The sequence below is a fragment of the Mixophyes fleayi genome, chromosome 10 (genome assembly GCF_038048845.1).
Source record: "Mixophyes fleayi isolate aMixFle1 chromosome 10, aMixFle1.hap1, whole genome shotgun sequence".
Taxonomy (NCBI): Eukaryota; Metazoa; Chordata; class Amphibia; order Anura; family Limnodynastidae; genus Mixophyes; species Mixophyes fleayi.
Genome location: NC_134411.1, coordinates 1,901,652 through 1,923,259, shown reverse-complemented (window position 1 = coordinate 1,923,259; position 21,608 = coordinate 1,901,652). Strand labels below are relative to the sequence as shown.

General features: G+C 41.9%; 1 protein-coding gene across 1 annotated transcript in view; it reads left to right on the top strand.

Moving 5' to 3' along the window:
* PDE3B (phosphodiesterase 3B) overlaps positions 1-19,996 on the top strand; it is a 90,570-nt gene extending 70,574 nt beyond the window's left edge. The window contains exons 9-16 of the mRNA XM_075187602.1: positions 539-673; positions 6,328-6,439; positions 6,652-6,750; positions 10,907-11,103; positions 13,900-14,103; positions 14,877-15,032; positions 15,413-15,659; positions 16,613-19,996. Of these exons, the coding sequence (XP_075043703.1) occupies positions 539-673; positions 6,328-6,439; positions 6,652-6,750; positions 10,907-11,103; positions 13,900-14,103; positions 14,877-15,032; positions 15,413-15,659; positions 16,613-16,842 (1,380 nt within the window). The 3' untranslated portion in view covers positions 16,843-19,996. The remainder of the gene's footprint in view (positions 1-538; positions 674-6,327; positions 6,440-6,651; positions 6,751-10,906; positions 11,104-13,899; positions 14,104-14,876; positions 15,033-15,412; positions 15,660-16,612) is intronic.
* The last annotated feature ends 1,612 nt before the right edge of the window (positions 19,997-21,608 follow it).

Below are 21,608 nucleotides of genomic sequence, written 5' to 3'. Positions count from 1 at the left end.
AGCCAGGAAGGGCAGATAAATGATTTGTTGCTTCTGCTCAGTGATTGTTGATGACCTGGTTGATTAGAACCCATATTAGGATGCGTTAAAGGTGGAGGAGAACCTCAACATTTACACACAGGAGCAATGTTTCCCCTTATTAATACAGCAGTGTTGGAGATTATAGAGGGTCTGTGCGCTGCTGCGCTTGTAAGCGCGAGGAACTAGGCACTAGGTCCCCCACAAATAGAGAGGGCCGTCTTCATGCGCTGCAGCGTGCCACCGCTCACCCGAGGAGACAGAGTCCGCTACCTGCTAACGTGACAACTTACTGGAGCATGCGAGCAGGTACCGGACATACAGAACATCCACATATTCACCTCTCCACGTGTTGCTCTCACAGAACGCACGTGTGAGATTCTATACATTTAATTGCATTGCGAAGGTAGCAAAAAAAAAAAATTCTATCCCCCAAATATTTAAAAATGTTCATCTAGGCATTGTATAGCTCGTACATGTATGTAGCGCTGTGTACATGTGTCTTCGTGTCTGTTGTCAGATGGAGGAAGAATCTTCTCTGGATTTGCTCATTGAGGACCAGGACGATTTACTGGAGAAGTTGGATAATTGGAATTTTCCAATCTTCGATCTTATGGAGAAGACAGGAGGAAAATCCGGGAGGATCCTTAGTGAGGTGTGTGCGGTTACATGTATGTTACGTGTCCTGGATCTACACACGATGAGCACTAATTGGGTGGGGGAACGTGAGAGATCCGTACGCTCCGCATGTGCTATATCCAGATATATTTAAGTTACAATGTAACAGTTTCTGCAGCCTGTGACTATTACTAGTTATTAAGACAGTTGGACTGATAAATGAACATAAAGTTTATATATTTAAAGTAGAGATATTAATTCTAATAACCTGTAAAGGCCGTAATAGAAGAACCTCATCCTCCCGAGCTGGAGGCTGCAGTATAAACCCATTTTCATGGACTCTAACGATCCTGTTCTTCTCTGTAATCCTCTCCTCTTCCAGCGGGTGAGAGTTATCGTAGAGAGAAGAGACCGGAGTTGTCGCTTAGGACGCGGTACTGGCAGCGTAAAGCGAAGTCGTTCTGTGATAAATATTAGGAGAAGTTGCTCTTTTATGCTAAAGGGTATTACGTGTGCACTAACGTTATATCGGTTATAAAGACAAAGGAGCCATAAACTCAACTGATGCATGAAATATGTACAATAAAACAAAATTATAAATTACACAGATATTAATGGTCTCTGACGCGCAACAAGAAAACCTGTCTAGGACACCGTCCTTAACGTGTGATATTTACTTACACATAGCGAGGCATCAACAGTCATCCTCTGACGGAAGTAGTAAATGAGGCGTGAGGCACTGCTTGTATGACTTCCGGCTAGTGATTGTATAGGCTGCATTCTCATGAATGGAGGTTCAGCCCACACAACGGCTCGCACGATGGCTCCACTGTAATAGGTGATCATCAATAATCTCTGTCCCTAATATATAATTGACTTATGTACTGATATTTATTGTTGCATTTATATAAACCGATAATTCAGTAAAAGAAATGAGACCTCTCCCTCCGGATGCTTTAAATGTATTATTACAGAATATCGCTCAGGTTGTGTCATTGCGGATGGCCCCCATTGAAGTATAAATATGACGCACAGAGGGGCCGTCAGTTAATGATTCTGCTGCACGGTACTATCATTAGCGGACAGGCAGCTTTTTATCACGAGTAACTTTTTCTGGCACCGTCGTCTTCCAATAAAATGATTTTTTTACAAAATTGTCCAAAGCAGCTGAAGTCGATTGCTGAGGTTTTCTGCCAAATTGTAAGGCTGAGATCATTTACCTCCGAAATGATAAAATGAGTAATCCGAGGTCTTTCCAGGATACCTGCTATAAACGAGACAGATTGCTGTACACACCGGGCAGCACAGCCTAATTAATGAAGGCCTCATTTGCGTCCGATGCTTTGAAATACGGCCGAGGAAGATGTATTGTGTGTTTGGGTTGCAGTCAATGGAGATGAGGTGGAGATATTGTCGTTCGTGGTTATTTGTGAGTCTGTGCACAGATTTGGGAAATACGCTGCTCTTTTATACGGTGAAGTTATCTTTCTGCATTTACCACTTTCTGTTGAGCATTATTGGGGTTACTCTGACTGGTGTGGTCATCAATACAGATGTACGTGTCTATATCCATAAGGTGAGCTGGATGCGAGTCAGAGCCTAGGTCTGACCGTACGATTAACTCCAACGCTCCAATCTTAATTCCAGAGTACTGTAGATCATGTAAGTTAAAGTAAAGAGGGAAATATGCAACAGATATACAGTGTATATATCTATATCCAATGCATGTACGTGAGTAGAGAGAAATTGGGCTTATTTGTAAATGAATACGGCAAGTGATCTGATCTGAGTGACGTAACGCACAACGCGTTTGAGCATTTGTCCAGGACATGAATTGTAAGTCATTGTGGAGGTTTGCCGTTCGCAGTGAACATTTTTACGTTAACCCTTCGCGGTTCTATGGAAAGGGGTCAGTTTGCAGACAACAGGAGGGTGTGACCTCCGACCCCCAGCTTATGGCAGGCCACGTACTCCCCTGAATTATGTGGGTGTTACAAGAAAACCTGTTATCCAGAAAACATAAACCGTGCGAGATGGAAGTGTGTTGGTGATAGCGTCGCACACAGACCATGAGTGTTCTACAGTCACTGTGAGGAGCTCTGATAAGGAGTAAACCCCTTATCCGGAAATCTCCAGCATTCCCTGTAATATGTCCCATACCTGTGTATTAGGCATTGCGACTTTCTATTCTAAACTAATGTGAAAACGTCACTGTCTTCTGCCAGCACTGAATCCTTCAGGGCGGACGGATGGGTCTCCCCAAGTGAAAAATAAAAATAAATAAAAACTAATTAGGTTATAAAAAGAAACAAAATGCATCTAGTACTTACAGCATAATTATTCCAAATTTTCCAATTAAATAGATGGACCCCAACCTAAATAATTTAATATATATAGGAAAATGCAGAAATAATTATATTTTAGAAACTGAGTTATATTCAGGGGTTAGAGGCAGTTTTTTTTTATATTTTGCACCCAGAACTGAACTATACATTTTTATCATCCCAAATTTTATATTTCCTGTTTTACAGAGCTAAGATTTATACTTTACATGATAATAAGTGGCAGAATATTAATTTACTGACCTCTCTAGAGATCTGCAGAACATTGCTCTGTCCCATCTACCCTCTGACAGATACATAGTGATATATTCTGCAGATTATTACATTACTGACCTCTCTAGAGATCTGCAGAACATTGCTCTGTCCCATCTACCCCTGACAGATACATAGTGATATATTCTGCAGATTATTACATTACTGACCTCTCTATAGATCTGCAGAACATTGCTCTGTTCCATCTACCCCCTGACAGATACATAGTGATATATTCTGCAGATTATTACATTAATGACCTCCCTAGACTAACCTGTTAGAGTGCAGTGCGGTCACACAGTCTAAATCTCTGTGTGTGATTGGATGGTAGAGACAGATAAAGATTTTTCATTTGAGGGATTTGTTTCTTTGATTTTCCTGCAGTTATTCACAATCTCCACCTATCAGAATACGCTGCCTATAGAAATAATTACCTTTATTGTCACATTACAGCATGGAAATTGAAATAAATAAAATCACACTTTTTCCAGCTGTATTTACATATAATAACTCAACATCAAAGTGAAAATAACATTTACTAAAATTCTTCACCATTAATATATTATTACTATAATACTTGGTTTGGATAAGTGACCATTACCAATGACCTTCCTGATCACACAACAGACTAATTGGACATTGTCTGACATCCGTAATAGTTGTTTAGATTTCTTCAGAATAAAACTGTTCCTTGAGGATCCCACAACCATCAGTGCGCTGTACGGCAGAGACGTCACCGGGGTTGGAAAGTTGTTTTCACGAGGGATCCGGGATAAAGATGTGGGAAGATACATGTTAGGAGAAGGATCCAAAAAGATTTCTACGGCTCTTACTCTCCCTCTGAGCACCGCTTGAAGCTCTGTTAAGGAGTGGAAAGCGTCCTCACCAACGATACCTCGCCTAGGTCGGACCGTCCCTCCAAACTAGATGACAGGACCAGGGGGCTGTTGATCAGGGAAGGTAACAAGAGGCCAATGGCAGCTTTGAAGGACTTAAAAGTGTTTGTCTGAGATCGGTCAGTCTGTGCATGTGACAACTGTCTGACAAGCTTTACACAAAGCTGCCCTTTACGGCAGGGTGGCAAGAAAGAAGCCTCTGCTGAAAAAGTGCCACACACAGTCTCGTTTGCGCTTTGCAAAAAAAAAAAAAATCATTCTGATGCCATGTGGCGACCAGTTGCATGGTCAGATGAGACCAAGGTAGAACTTTCAGGACTGAGCTCCAAGCACAAAGCAATCACAGCAGACCTCCCAAAACCCACCATACCTGCTCTGAGCATGGTTTCTACAGCAGGGACCGGGCGATTGTTCAAGATTGAAGGGAAGATGGATGATGCCAAATATACCTTACAAGTTTACCCGTGCATGATACTCATGCATTTTAGTCAAATCAAGCTACTTAAGGTGTTAAAAAGGTTCTTGTCATCTTCATCGCCACACACACACACGCCGCTAGGCTTTTATATATTAGATAATGCTAATTTAGTAGGTCAGTGTAGTATATAACTCCGCCCAGCAGGTGGCGCTGCAGCTTGAGCACTCTGTCACCCGGTTGTTTTTTGCACACACACTAACACACGCCGCTAGGCTTTTATATATTAGATAATTCTTGAGGAATACCTGCGTTCCTTCTGCCAGACAGCTGAAGATGGGCAGATGGTTCACCTCCCAGCATGATGACGACTCTGAACATACCACCAAGAAGCGACGCAGTGGCTCAAGGATAGGAAGGTGAACGTCCTTACCTGGCCAATCAGAGCCCTGACCTAAATCCCATACAAAATCTGGATGGACTTAAAGACAGCGGCCCATCACTGCTCACCATGAAATTCAACAATTCTGCAAGGAAGAAAGGGCAAAGATTCCCCAATCTAGGTGCACAAAGCTGGTAGCGACATATCCAAGCTGACTGATGGTTGTCTTTACAGCAAGAGGAGGCTCTACCAAGTATTATATCAGGGACTCCTCACTTATCCAATCCTGTTATTCCAGTATTTCATTTATTACCGTATATACTCGAGTATAAGTCGACCCGAATATAAGCCGAGGCACCTAATTTTACCACAAAAAACTGGGAAAAATTATTGACTCGAGTATAAGCCTAGGGTGGGAAATTACTTGCTTCTTTTAATAAACTCATGCTCCCAAAATGTCTCCAAATGTACCAAAAAAATCAGCAACCATATTAGTAAGGTGTATATATTGTGTATATATAGTGTATATAGCGTTCACATGGAATAGCAGATGCCACAATTTGGAAAATATTGGAAAGGATATGTTTGTCATTAATAATTACTAGATAAATTGCTCAACCCAGGTACTGCGCCCGTCTCCTACTAGGCTGTCTTTAGGACAGTACACACATCTTGCATCTCTTTCTCATTGACGAGGAGCTCTGGATGTGTCCCCCTGTGTTTACACTCCTCTGTGCCTGGTAGGGAGGGAGGGAGGGATTTTCTTCCACTGCGGAAGATAAGAGCTGAGGGACCGGAGAACAGGGACTCACTCGAGTATAAGCCGAGGGGGGCTTTTTCAGTATAAAAAATGTACTGAAAAAGTAGGCTTATACTCGAGTATATACAGTAATTCTAAGAACTGTTGCCCTTTTTTTCATTAGTTGAATGTTGTGAGGTGAATTGTGTGAGCTGGAAAATGTTTGATCTTATTTCAATTTCCATAATGTGACAAAAGGTAATGAATGATAGTGACAGGATGTGATGACTCTCTATAGGTGCTGTAACTTATAGTATTCATGTTTCCAGGGAAGAAAACCTCTGATAAACACAAATTCCTATTTCTCACACACACAGCAATGAAATCTGCCTCTGGAGCCAAATCATCCTAAATAAATAAAACATACATAATGGCGATTTAATGGGTTTTTGTACGACTGCTTTGGTTTTACGTAGCCACTAATTACTCGTCCTGAGATGAATCTATAACGTCTCCAACACATCGTGTTTAATGAAGAATGTTTCATGCAAGATGTTTTCCCCTCTCCCATAGTAAACATACGTCTGATCTCTGTTTGAGAAGTCCCCAGGATATTGGTGTAAATATTGGTTTGTGCACATATCTAAACACACGATCTCTCCCAGGTTTCGTACACCCTGTTCCAGGACACAAGATTGTTTGAAATCTTCAAAATTCCTCAAAGAGAATTCCGAAACTTCTTCCGGGCATTAGAGAATGGCTACCGCGATATTCCCTGTGAGTATATAGCGGATGGTGTCTTCTCTGGGGGGAGGTGGGGTGGAAGGGTCCCATAATGGTGGAGTCATCAGAAAGGGTGGGTTTCCATAAGGAAAACATCATTCTCCTGATTTCTGAATACTTGATTAGTTACTAGAACTATAAGCTATTTCTCTGTGTGTTCTGGTTCCATGTCATAGAAATTATTAATTTATGGAAATGTTTTCCAGACCATAATCGTGTACACGCCACGGACGTCCTGCACGCGGTTTGGTATCTGACCACCAGGCCTATTCCTGGATTTCAGGAACTGACCAGCGATGAGGCAGGTAAGTGGAGAGTCATTGTCATTGATGATTGAGAGGTGAGGTCACAGCCCGACGTGACCTCTTGGGGCAGAGTTTGTTGAAGGGAATTTGCAGAACATTTGCCCCCATAAATGTGACCTATATAGCCGTGAGTGTCACCGCATAGCAGGTTTTTGCGCTAGACACAGAACCGCTGGTGGACGGCTTAAAGGAGGCTGCAGACTCCAAATTCTCAATCAGGATGGTTTGTGGTCTCAACCTCCCCGGTATTAACGTGGGGACTACTGAGAGATATTATTATTATATTAATACCCAGTAGCAGATTGGGAAGCCGCGCACAGGGCTCCGGTAATGAAAGGGTTAATCTGCGCAGTCCCCATGTGACACCTGTCCTGCGGCCCCTGTTTTATGAGCCTCTGGTACTTGGTTTCTGGTTAATTGATTGATAAGTAAATGCTGATCATTCCTCCTCTGCTGCCAAGAGTCCCTCCGCTCAGCGCAGCCAGTGTTTCCTCCTGCTGAAGTCAGCAGCTCGCAGGCTCTGGCAGTGCATTAGGATAATATTTCTTTACATAATTAGGAAATTAAACATCTTTAGCTAAAAATATCCTGGGCGAACCATCTCCACTTGATTGCAGAAAAGCTGCAGCCGTGCGATGAGTCACAGACCTGACAATATTGTTATTAATCTCTCTGAGTAGAGATTCCCAGGTCCGGATGTCGCACTAGATCGCCAGCGACCGGCAGTGACTGACGGGACCCATCATTGGTCCATTGCGGCTTCACTAATTTATCAAAGGTCTTATGGACTTTGCTTTTGCAGCTTTTTAATACCTTGATTTATCGATTTGGCTCTCCCGCTTCACCCACGTTTAACATCAACCAGCGTTGTATCCAGCTTTGTGCCTGATTATATAAAGGCATGGCTGAACCGCACAGAAGGACATTGGCAACATAAAACCGTGTAATTGGTAAATTTTGCTGGAGGTCCTGTACAAAACAATATCATCTGGAAGGAAACCCCTGTAAAACATACACAAATTATTTCTCTTAAATCTTCAGAATCTGTTTTAACTGAGGATTGTGTAATCACTTTATCTGTGATAATTGGCGCTGAAATCGGATCCCTGGAGCGATAATGAAATCTCTGCTGGTAACTTTGCAGTTATTTCTGTATATGCAAAATTTTCAAATTCCAAAATCCATTTATCTCAAAATAGGACTCCTATCAAAGCGTTGTCCCGTCTGCGCCCCTTACCGTCTTCCACATACATGTTAACGGCCATGGCCTGCGTCTCCGTGCGCCAAGTATGGACCCAAGCGCGTAGTGCATCAAATCTTTAGATCAAGCGAATGAGCTTGAACACGACTGGAAAACAGGCTAGATGACTGCAGATGTCTAGTTGCGATGGATTACTGCACATTTCCACTTTTATAACTAATAATCCTTGATAATGAAATAATAAAGGAATCCCTCTTAGTATTGGGCTCAGTCACCCACCTACACAGGGCAGTTATCTGGGTCCTACCCTGTACATCATGAGGCTGTTAGTTTGGCGCCATCTAGCAGGTGGAAGCTGCAAGTGCACCCACTCCCCAGGAATAGAAGGCAGTGATGTAGTGTCTCTGATCTGCTGTAAAATTGCTGACAGATACATTGCAGAAGTCAGATAAAAGCTCCATCACTCAGTGCATCACAACACGGACTATAAATTACACTGATATATATATATATATATATATATATATATATATAATATATATTGCTATAGAGAAACATCGACTGGACGAGCAAATGTTGTGGATAAAAAATGCTGACTCGTAAACTTGCTCCCACCGGCAACTATTAATAAACCGGGAATAACGACGCGGACAGATTTCCGCACTAATCTCTATGCTCAGTTATACTACTTCCCGGCCCGCCTGAGACGGATGGGAGTTTGTAGTACAGAAATATCTGAGCTGTTATAGTTGATTTAATGATCACTAGTACCGCAGACCAAACGCCAATGATCAATGTTACACTGACGCATATTCATTTTTGTGAAAGTAAAAAAACACTTTAACATATGGTGCAGAATTGTTTATGGTACATAGTGACCTCATAAATAACCAAATTACTGACAGATTCACAAAAGAGAAATACGTCTTCATATTGTTATTTATTTTTAAAAGTGCAATTGTTGTTTGAGTCAGTATCACAACTATATTGGTGAACATTAAGCTGTGTCTAATGGTTTAAGACAACCACTTCAAGAAACCGTCTACATTTCACTCTAAACAAAACCTTGTTCTTCCCTGTTTTAAAAACACAACTTGTGAATTTGGGACATAGTTTAATAAGTGGTTGTTTCTGGACGGTTTTGGGCTGATTTGTTGTGATCTGTGAGTCTACTCACTGAGACTTCTCTCGTGCTCTCTGTCTGTCCCAACGTAGTCTTTCAAGCGCTCTCTCAATACCCCCCTGCCACGATCACTTATCCCCACCTGATATTACACCCTCAGGACACTACCAGTCCTGTCCCTCTAGCTCCTATTGTCTCCGTATTGCCCCCTCCCTCTAGAATGTAAGCTCTTGGGAGCAGGACTCTCTCCTACCCTCTGACTCACGTCTGTACTTTATCTGATTTAGAGTTTTGTAAATACACAATAATGATGATGACTCCAGATATTAATGGCATTCCAACTGCTGCCAGTAGTTCTTCATGTGGAAATCCCCTCGTAGGATCACACTGTGAATAACACACTCTATATTAACGCTCTCAGCCATGTTCGGCGGCGTGTGGCTCCCACAGTACAGGCCTATCGATGTGGTGTCCCGGGAGGAGCCTCATCTCATATCTTTGGTTCTTACATGTTCCTGCGTACATACATGTGATGTAGGATTACTGATCATCTTGTATGTTTACATTATGGGTTCCCACATTTTATATCTTGCCATTGAACTGTTCACATTGCGCTGCATTGTGTTTTACTAATTAATGGCAGCATTATACAAAACAAAGGCAAATCTTTAATTTAGTTTTAAAAAAAAAAAAACCCTCTTTATATATCATTCCCATTGTGTGTTTAATATCTATTTTCTTTTAAGACTTTTTAGTGACATTTTATGTGACAAATTCACTCTGACGGGTGTTCCTAATACCCAGGGGGTCGCTGCTCTCTGTATAACTGTGTGAAATGAGACCCTGATATGACACATCTTATGGGAGCACAGCTCAATCTCCTTCCCGTTCTCGGCCACGGTGCTGGCGCCCCTCCACGGATGGGGGGTACCGCTGGCTCTGCTGAAAGTGCATCCTTGGCAGACGGACCGTCAGCTGTAAAATAATAAATAAATCCAACCCAGCATAATGCAGTAAAGCACATTACACCGTCTGCCAGCAACAAATGGACTTTGTGCTGAAAGTTTCCTGCATTCATCACTATAAATATAGATGGTTGTGTAGTGATCCAATACTGGACTCAAATATGTTTAAAAAAGGAAATTGGGAGAACCTGTGACAGGGAGCGTGTTCAGTCCACGAGAGGGGCTCATCCCCACTAATCTATGTGCGTCAGTGGCACACACGGTATATGTGTGTGTGTGTGTATATATATATATATATATATATATATATATATATATATATATATATATATATATATATATATATATATATTATTCATCCCTGGGGCACATAGCCGCCACATGTCACTAGCGTCAAACGTCTGCATTAACATTATTATCATTGACTTGTGAGACGCCACAGTGCTCTGTGGGGGGAAAACTGGGACATAACTAAAACAGGGACATGGTAGACAAAATAATTGCAGACATGAAAACAAAGGGATGGGGGGGCTGCTCATGAGCTTTCAATCCAGTGTAATGACGGAGCTGTGTTTTTATGTAGCCAGATCCATTTTGAAATGTGAACATTCTATAACAAAAGCATTTAAAAAATAAATAAAATACAGGACTATTTAAATTGTTGGATTGTATTTTCTCCTGCCATAATCTTCAGATAACATACATACTGGTTTCTTGTACAATACGATGTAACATTCATACGAATGTCAGGATTGTGATACTCCTGTGTTTGAGAGTACCGCATTTCCTCTACGGAGAGGTTAGCGCTCTGCTGGAATCTGGCGCTTGTGGTTTGAGTTGTCTTCTGACTTTGTTCTCCTCCCCCAGATTCAGACAGCGTGACGGGATCGGTACACGTTTACCTGTCCTCAAAGAGCTGCCCCATCACGGAAGACAGCTACGGGAGCCTGGCGGCTAACATCCCCGCGCTGGAGTTAATGGCGCTGTACGTGGCGGCTGCTATGCACGACTACGACCACCCGGGTCGCACAAATGCCTTTCTGGTGGCTACGAATGCCCCTCAGGTGAGTGTGTGATATCACCGTAGTGTCTCCTGTACACCGTCCTGCCTCCATCATGTCACTAGTTCTTAGTAAATAGGATGAATATCGGTACAGTCCCTACAACTGCTGCCTACTGGGTAGGTACTCTGCACATTGTGACATAAGTAGGCCGCGGCGTGTAAGGAACAGTCACCCCAACATATCCCCTTCAAAATGCTGGAGCTGGTTTTATCAAATGTAATATGATTAGTTATATGGGGCGAAAATCATGTTTCGTCTTTACGTATTATGGAACAGGATATGGGGCTATTGATGCAACATATTTATAGATTTTTGAATAGAATTTCGCCACAAATTCTGGTCAAACAGTTTCACGTTGCTAACTTTGTACTTGATAGGTGACGAGCGGTTGGAAACCATTTAAGAAACACTTGAATTTAATTTTAGGAGAAAAAAAAACACTGAAAAACTGTACCAAAGGGTTAAATGAACTCCTGATGTACCCCTTGTATAAGTATTCTGTGGAATCCACTAATTGTGTTTAAGTAACAATAATGTTTACAATGTGTATTGGTGCTAGAAATTCACTTACACGTCAGGACATTGGGCACTTAGCAGAGTATGATGTGTCCGTGCGGATTCTACATACAGAGATATTTTGTAATAAATTGTACTCTGAGCAGGTGATTAACATACAGGACAGAAACTCTTACTTTAGATGAAGTAACATTGTATATTATATATTATTACAAGATGTCACATTAGTGGTCGTTCAATCAGAGTATTATCTGAGAGTGCTCACTGCGCCAGAATCAGACGGATGTTTAATATTTATTATTTTAAGTTAAGTATTTTACTAATAGCATTGCTGACTAGTTGTACTAAGGCATTATTATTCTACTATATATTATATTATTAGGTTGCTGTGATCCTGAACAAAGCAGTAAATGTATTATGTTGTGAGAGCGTTTTTGTGTTTGGTCCACACAATTTTGTATGTTTAATATTTAGCGTTTTTTCAAAGAAATGTGAAATTGTCCTTTGACTGAAGATTTCTTCTTTCTGAATTAACTAAGGGTACTCCTGTGTCTGGGGATAACAAGGGCAAGCTGGTGTAAATGAATAATCTGATTTTCACACTTCTATGGTTGTCTATAATTACACCTCCTCTGATTTTTCCTATTCTATGTTAGATATTTCTTTTTATTTTATTAGCTTGTGTACGGACCCCGGTCTATGGGGCGATGAGTTCACATATTAATGGTAGAGGTGCCTTTTACTGGGAATACTGCCAGGAATTGACAACTTCCCTCTAATTAAGGGGGATAATCTTTTTCTGTAATCCAGTTTAGAAAGGAGGGTCCTGTCCTCTGCTTAAAACCCAGACTGATCCCAGGTGGGGGTGCCCCCCTCCCCTGAGACTGGCCCTGGGGTCCTTCTTCTTTGCTATAGAATAGCGTCAGAAAACAAAATGTATTCCTTTTTTTTTTTTCCCCCAAGACCCCAAAACATTGGCTCCTGGGTCCATTAGTTTTATAAAGCAGATTATGTGGTTAGGTTCATTAAAAGGAGTTTTTACGAGCAGAGTATAGGACTTTTCCCAGCCCCCTCCCCTCAGTCAGCGCTCATTGAATTAGACATACAATGGCAGTCACTACCCCGTCCTGTGTGACTGAGCAATGACAGCTGTCTGTGCTGCGGATGTTGCTGGGATCTGTATAATCCCCCTGGATAGGGACGATACATTGCAGATAGACGCACGTCCTGCCGTTCTCTCTTCCACTTGATTAGAGGACCCAGAACAGGGATTCACCCTCACGTATAATATGATTATGGAATATCAGCTGAGTGGAGATTTAATCCCATTATAAAGATCGATTTGACATAGTTATGGAGGGAGACTGGGACGTTTTTCAGGATAGACATTAAGGCTTCTAAATTGGTTTAGCGTTGAATCATTCAACTTTTCCATTATGATTTATATTTAACCATGAATTGCAACAGGTCTCTCCATAGAGGGAAGGACGCGAGATCTGATCTTAATATAACGTTCATACATTTGTGTGGGTAATAGCGTACAATGATACTAACGGGGCTGGAGGGGTCACACGGGACAGATTGGTAATTAATGGAGTTTCAGGAGCATGCGTAGGGGATTGAATGTTCTGATAATGGAAGGTTTCATGTTAAAGGACCTGCAGACCATATATACATGTGTATGAATATCACAAGACACCTCTCGCGATGACACACACGTATGTAGATGTTCCAATAACTTGGCAGCAGTTGTCTGACACTGTGTGGAATATTACAGCTATTGTCCTCTGTTCTCAGCCAAGGTATTTGCAGCCTCCTGTTCACACTGGGAGATTGTCAGCTCTCAGTGGACATACCCAAGGATAACCAGGATAATATAGATGATGAGATTACTGTGTGAGACCAATCTGATACAGTACAGAGGAGAACTAAATCTAGCTTTGGGGCTATTACGCATTTCTCCAATGTTCTGCAGAGCTGTAGAGAGGTCAGTAATGTAATAATCTGCAGAATATATCTGTTCCTGCCTCTTGCCCTCCCATCATCCTCCTGTCCAGTCTATGGTGACGAATTGGTCTCTAGATACTGCAGATATATAACAGAACAAGTAACTACAGATCTTGTGTTACTTCAGTGAATATAACTTCCCCTCTGACATAGGTGACACTGCGCTATGTTGTGATATCTACACTTGTTTTGTCTGTCTTCAGTTGCGACGGTGTGTAGTCTCTAGTGTTGTGGTCTCAGACTTTTCCAGTGACTCGTTAAATTTCATTTTAGGCAGTTCTGTACAACGACAGATCCGTCCTGGAGAACCACCACGCGGCCTCGGCCTGGAACCTCTTCCTCTCCCAGCCGGACTACAACTTCCTGACGTACCTGGACCACGTGCAGTTCAAACGGTTCCGTTTCCTTGTCATTGAAGCCATTCTTGCCACCGATCTGAAGAAGCATTTTGATTTCTTGGCTGAATTCAATGCGAAGGTTTGTATCATCCCAACAGCCTCCTGCAAATAGTAACTGGCCTTTGATTGCTGTCACATTGTGATGTTCCAGGTCGCCATTAAGGGTCCAGTCCAGGCCTGGCCAACCTGTGGCTCTTCATTCTGGGGCTTGTAGTTTGACAACACCTGAAGAGCCACAGGTTGGCCAGGCCTGGTCTAGACTGGTTTAAAGTAGAATTTTCTTTTCTGTGACCTTTGCAGAAATATCTGTAGATCGGAGGTACAGTCAGTACATAACTTATACCTGGATCGATTGCACCACTAAGATCAATAATAGGTTTCTGTATAATCACGCGGTATAAGGTATTTATTTGTCAAATGATGTTCTGCAGATCTTTATCTCCATACAGTGCTAGATACACTCTGATAGAGGGTATCCAACAAGACTTTAAATATGCAGGTAGTTTTATTTCAAAACTGATCCTACGGGACTTTTACATTTAAATATGCAAATATCAGTCATTATTGGTGTTTTTTTTTGGAGACCTGGCCTATTCCTTTATTAAGATGCAGATCCTTCTGTGCTTCCATATTGTTCTATAGAGTCTGATGATATCGAGGGTAGTTCTGTACCAGCTGAAGGCCCACAGGTTATCTAACAGTCAGTGGCTCTCATGCTGGAACTTGTAGTTCCCCAACAGCTGGAGAGAGAGAGATTTCCTGAGTCTGGTTAACTTGTGTTAAATCTGAATCCTGTGCATAAGATTCTGTTTATTTTAGTGGTGTTATAATAGGATTCCTCTCCCCCGGCAGGTGAATGACGTCAACAGCATAGACTGGAGCAATGAAAATGACAGGCTCTTGGTGGGACAAGTATGCATTAAACTGGCCGACATTAACGGCCCTGCAAAGAAACGGGAACTGCACTTGAAGTGGACGAAAGGAATTGTCAACGAATTCTATGAGCAGGTACAGAAGTAGGGACAGTCTTTGACACTAAGCCGTGTTTGTCTCCGCTTTACATAAAAATTGGGCAACTTCCCTGTTGTTTGTCACTGGTGTCAGCCCGGCCACCGGAGAAGATTGCACACGGGGGGAGGAGGGTATTATTGAAGTGTTAGGAAATAGTCTCTATTCAGATACAGAAATGCTTGTGATACCAAATACAGCCAGTAGATGGCACTTGGTGTTTATACAGAATGAATCTAGTTCTCAGCACTAAGGACCCCAATATGACTTTATATGCAGGTCACTGAGCTCTGAACAGACCCCTAATATCCCTCTGTATAAGAACACACTAGTGACATCACATACATTCCAGAATTGAGGAATCATTGATGTGTTTTCAGGGGGACGAGGAAGCGAGACTGGGGCTCCCCATCAGCCCGTTCATGGACCGATCGTCTCCGCAACTGGCCAAACTGCAGGAATCCTTCATAACCCACATTGTGGGTCCCCTGTGTAACTCCTACGATGCCGCAGGGTTGCTCCCCGGGAAGTGGATGGAGGAGGATGTAGAGGAAATAGAAAGTGACGAGGACGATGATGAAGCGGATGATTTGGATACAGATGATGAAGACGATGATATTAGTCAGAGTGAGTGTGTTCTCCAGTGTGTGTGTGTGTGTGTGTGTGTGTGTGGTCGCTGCATCTAGTTCCTGCGTATTAGTTATTGGAACAATCGCAGAAACCCTCAGACGTAAGTAAATGTGGGAACATCTACAGATCTGCCAGCCGTGGTTATTGCAAAGTTTTCATTTCATTAACAGTTACTTATTTTATCTATTTTTCATATATCATTATTTAGTTTGCGGACATAGATAAAATCATGTTCATCTTTAGAATGGAATCAGAGAATAAATACTTTACAGTTCGGCCAAACAGCAAATTCTCACAAAAAGTTCTGCCGACACCCAAGCAGAGGCTGCACTGTAACCCGTACATGCTGCCGTCGGTAATTACTGTGACGTTGGCATGCGCCCCGGTCATCGCTGAGATCTATTATCATGTTTACGGAAACAGACTGTTCGTAGCCTCCCCCTGTCTCTACCCTCCAAATAGGCAATAACATTTTTGGGGGTAATTTTTGGGGGCTGCAATAATTGTTTGAACAGCAACTAGAAGAATAATTCTGAATATTGTCTGTTTTGTTCCCCATCCATGCCTATTAATAAAAGGTCCCCATTTGGTATCTTGTTTAGATTATTAGCTCTTCTGGAAAAAAAGCAAAACAAAATTTGTTTTGTTATTCTTAGAAATAAAAACAATATTCCCAATGAAGCACCAAATTTTAACGGTTGTTCCGGTCACTATGTTGTGGTTATTGCAGGATAAAATATTTGTTTCCGTACTAAGTTCTTGAATGTTGATCATTCTTGGCAAATTCAGTAATGTTCTGAGAATTAAAATGTTGGTCATGGACAAGGCTGCAGTCTGTGTGTTGTTAGGGACATACCCACTCTAAATCTGCCTGATGTATAAGTTTGTATAGTGTATAAATGGAGTTACAGCAATGGTGATATCTGTGCAATATTCTCCGTGTCTTTCAGAGCCGCAGAGGCGGAAAGGGAGGAGACGGATGTGCTGTGAGATCATGCACCATCTCCGTGAGAACCACAAAGTATGGAAGAAAACGATTGAGGAAGAGGAGAAGGTGAAAACAGATACGAATAAGACACAGAGCGAGGGGTCCTCGTTACCTCTGTCGGATGAAATCCAGGTCATCGAGGAAGCGGACGAAGAAGACGAAAGACATTCGGGAGAAGAACGAAAGTGTTAGGACCTTCGTTGCAGGACCAGGTGGCTCCATGGTCACCACAGACACTTCACGTACTGTAACGTTGCAAGAAAGGCCTTATTACTGTGAGAGGACCGCACCTGTCCAGCCCACTCTATGCACTTTCACCACGTGGAATATACAAACATTATATTCAGACGTTAATTATTGTACAACTTGATGCAAAGTCCTTTTGTGCCCTAATTGGTATATTTCTACCATTTCTAATGCTGCCTTGCTAAAATACAGAGCTCTTTTCCATAAGGTACTTCGTTACAATCATAAAAACCGACTTTTCTTACCAAAGCAGCAACAGCATTTTTGGGGTGAGACCAGCGCTGCGGAACACGTTGCTGCTCCAGGTCCAACCAGTCTGTTGTATTTTTCTGTTTTTTTTTTTTTCTTAAGAACAAGAAACTGCCTGTGACCGATCTGGAAGAACGCTGTACCGGATCTGGAAGAACGCTGTACCGGATCTGGAAGAACGCTGTACCGGCCACGGTTCCTTTATTTAAGTATCGGTTCCTAAGTGATCCTCGCAGTTCTACCCGAAAGACTGAACGGAAACAGGAAAGTTCTCATTTTTAAAATTGGACAGGAAAAAAAAATAATCCCAGATGCATCATTTTCTGATGCCTTTTATGTGTTGTGTATAATCGGCTCGTGTTTTACCTTCTTTTACTGAAAACATTATTTTTTTTTTCAGGTATCAAGTGACTGCACAATCCTTTTATTTTCCTTATGAGTTGTGGTTCTGTGGTAGCCCTGAAAGAAAAAAACAAAACGCGCAAAAAAACCAAAACACCAAAAAAAAAATTACAAAAAACAAAAAAAAGCTTAAATATTTCAATAATGAAGGGATTTTATTTTTTTTTATTTAGGCAATGATATAAATACATATATATATATATATTAGATATATTTTTCCACTCTTTATCTCAGGATTTGTAGGTAGAAGTGCGTCATTTGTAACACCCACCAGATAAAACACAAAACAAGTATCCTCGGATGTTAATGAATAGTTTAGCTGTTTATACATAACCACATAACCCATTTACTCTATATACAATGTATTTTGGGCCACCCCGTTTCCCGGGGTCAGGCTCTTGTGTGTTTAATACAGAATTTAACGTTTCAGACATCACAGAAAGTAAGAGTGTCTCCCTTATCCTCACGCACAGAATGATTCTCCGCTCTGTCCCATTACAGACATTTGATTTGTGGCATTTCATTAGCATGTTGGCCAGTGCCAATATTAAAGATGACTACTATAAGCTGCATTCCCACAACTCAAGCACAACATATAGGAAACCTCACGGACATTGCTCCAAGTGTACAGTGTCTCCTCTGACACGCGTGTAACATGTTCATTGTCTGATGTGTCCATTAAGCACAGTGACAATTATTCCGTTTTGAAGCTATTGCAGCCGCCAATAAAATTGGCGCTGTGGGAGGGCCGTACGCCTAATAACGGTGATGCAGCAAACGGTCCATCTTAGAGAGGACATGCATAAAAACTGGTGCAAGAAAACTAGTGGTGTAACCCAGGGCAACCAATTATTGGCTTTTGTTTTAGTTTGTACTAGAAAACGTCAGAATCTGATTGGTTGCTGTGATTTCCTGCCTTATCTTTGTACCCGGTTTCATAAATGCCCCCGTTATGCGAAAAGATTCACTTGTTTTCCTTTTAAAAGCACGGATTGCAAATTGGGGGGGGGTAGATTGCTCCATGCAGGGGTGAGGTATGTGTTCTCGTCGTTCCTTCGCAGCAACACCTATCGCTGGACACCAGGTGTCACAAGATGGAAAAAGTGATGGATTCTGGTGCTTTATACAGTAATATCACTTTCAAAAAGTTGACAGCAAGCGCAGGATTGCAGTATTGGTCTCCAGCGATCTTCATTACACAGGCACGGGGTCACACTGCAAGCGATGAACGCTGACATGCGGCATTGTTCTAGGGTCACACTGCATATGATGAGCGCAGGTCATTGGCCTTATGTGGTCAAACTGCAGCTGGTAAATGCTGGCCTGCGATATGATGGGGTCACACTGCAGACGAGTGTGAGTCCGCAGCATTGTTATGGGAATCATGCTGCAGGTGATGGAACGCTGGTCTGCGGCATTGTTCTGTGTCACATCGCATGCGACTTAGGAAAAAGGTGTCTTCAGCTAAACCCTTCAGACATTAGAGTAATATGACGTTCCTGGTGATTTGGGGGCAAGGCCTTCACCCGGCTTATTCTATGCGTTCTGAGTTAAGAAAGGCAGAATCTGATTCTGGATGGCTGGGTTAATGAGGGATAAAGGTGTTCGGTTGTTACAAGGTTGGAAGAGTCATTTGGTGTTATATAGCACGTGTGTTTTAAACAGGAAGATTAAGTGACGGGGTAACGAGGATAAAATAAGCTGCATTTAATACACAAAGATTTTGCTCTTACACAGTTCTGTAATCACGTGACGGCGCAGTGCGGTGTTTCCCTTTATTTTCGATGTGTGCGCTTCACTCCCGTATGGAGCTTCCATCAGTTTCCATCATGTTTTAAACCTCATAATGTTTATGCCTTAAACTGTACACTCTGTTCTATGCCTTAATGAGTATTCAGCTGTTTTCACTGTGTGTACATTTTATGTACAATTTAAGTGAGTTATTCACTTTAGAAGGTTCTTTCCCCCTTTTCTAAACAAACTGGTGTTCAGTTTACAAACTTCATGGACTACGTTTCTGCTGCCCCGCGAGGGATGAGGTTTGTTCTGCACACAACCATCTGTTGGCCCCCAGAGACTGATGTTACAGGACCCTGAGAAGACTTTTGGTATTAAAAACATGAGACTTTGCATGCAGAGATTGATTTACACGCTGTAAGTAAACCGATGATGGCGTCTGCTGTCCCGTAACATGTTACATGTGTCAGTTTCTGTGCAGCGCGGAAGAGAAGAGCGCACGTCTCTCGGATCAGATGGGCTATTGTTTAGGTTACTTTATTTTTTTCCTTGACAATTTGGTAAATCACTAAAACAAGTAATTTATTGTACACTGTCTGTGCCAAATTCCTGCGCCCCCCCAATCACTGCTGACCAACACCAATTGTAATACTTAGACAGTGTTCCCACAGGATATTTCTACTAGTAATAAACTTTACCAGTTATAAACAGACCTGTAGATCGTCCATTATTAGTGATGGTTGGAAACAGAATGTGTCGAGTCTGATGAGATAATTATGGTTTTGTCACTGAAAGAACCTTTTATTCAGTATATGATGAATCAATTACTCCTTCACCGGTGCCAATTTAACAATTATAAAAAAAAAAAAAATTCCCCTTTAAGTATTTTGATTTCTTCAAGTGCAGATTGATGCAGAAATATCACTTTTTACTCAACTTCTCTCACAAAATCTAAACGTTAAAAATAATTCTAAAATGACCACAGGAACCGTTACACGATAAACATGTTGCTGAAACTCCCCCGTACCGTGGATTTAAGGTTCCAATACCTCTTGGCTTTACTGTTCCGCTTCCCCCTCCGCTCTACTTTAGGGTGTCAGTGTCTAGTTTGCATTATATTGGGCAGCACAGTGGCTCAGTGGTTAGTACTTCTGCCTCACAGCACCAAGGTCATGAGTTTGATTCCCGACCATGGCCTTATCTGTGTGGAGTTTGTATATTCTCCCCGTGTTTGCGTGGGTTTCCTCCGGGTGCTCCGGTTTCCTCCCACACTCCAAAAACATACTCGTAGGTTAATTGCCCTTAGTCTCTCTCTCTCTCTCTCTCTCTCTCTCTGTGTATTAGGGAATTTAGACTGTAAGCTCCAATGGGGCAGGGACTGATGTGAATGAGTTCTCTGTACAGCGCTGCGTAATTAGTGGCGCTATAAAAATAAATGGTGATGATGAGGGATTACTGATGCCTACGAGCATTCACCATTGACACAGAGGATGTGGGTACAGCAGGGAGAATAAGACACGAAGGGCCCGATTCATTAAGATACGCAAAAAGAACGAAAATATAGGTTTTTTTATTTTAAAATGCAGGTAAGTCAGACATTCGCACGTCCGTATTCCACTAGGAGCGGATGTGAAGATACATCTATCGTTGGATGAGTCTCTGCGCTCTGCTCTAACACACAATACACGGCGGGACACATCCAATACATATGTGGAATAAAGTCCAAGCAGAACGCACAGAAAGAAAAAAAAATCAATTGTCACCTGTTAATATAGTTATTAATGACAAAACATTAAAAATACGTTTTTTATCGGTTTTTTTCTTAAAATACATGTCTATTGTACATAATACATTGTTACAGTTCCCTCTGATTACAAACACATGTTTTAGCTGTATACACAGCCGTCATCAGCACTTACACCTGACCTGTAGCTGGTACAAGAGATACGACAGAAAGCCATGCCCTCACTGTACATTAACTGTGCCCAGACCCCTTATCGTTCTGCCCCTGAAATCGTAGGCTTTAGTAGGGTCCTTTTTGCTCTCGAAGATGAATTGGATGTTGCTGTGTTCATTAGCGTATGGTCCGGTTCTGGGCATTAACTTTTCTTAATGAATGAGGCCCAAATTATTTAAGACATGTTCTGCGTTCTTCCTGCACTGCCCCTAATATCCATATTAATGGCCCTTATCCTATGAATCCCCATTATCAGGACCTTATCCGGGTCCTAAACTTTACAAACAACAAAACTAAAACCAGGACATTATAGACCTGTGAGCGGACGTCTGATTCAGAGCGATGTAATTCTATGATTTATCATATC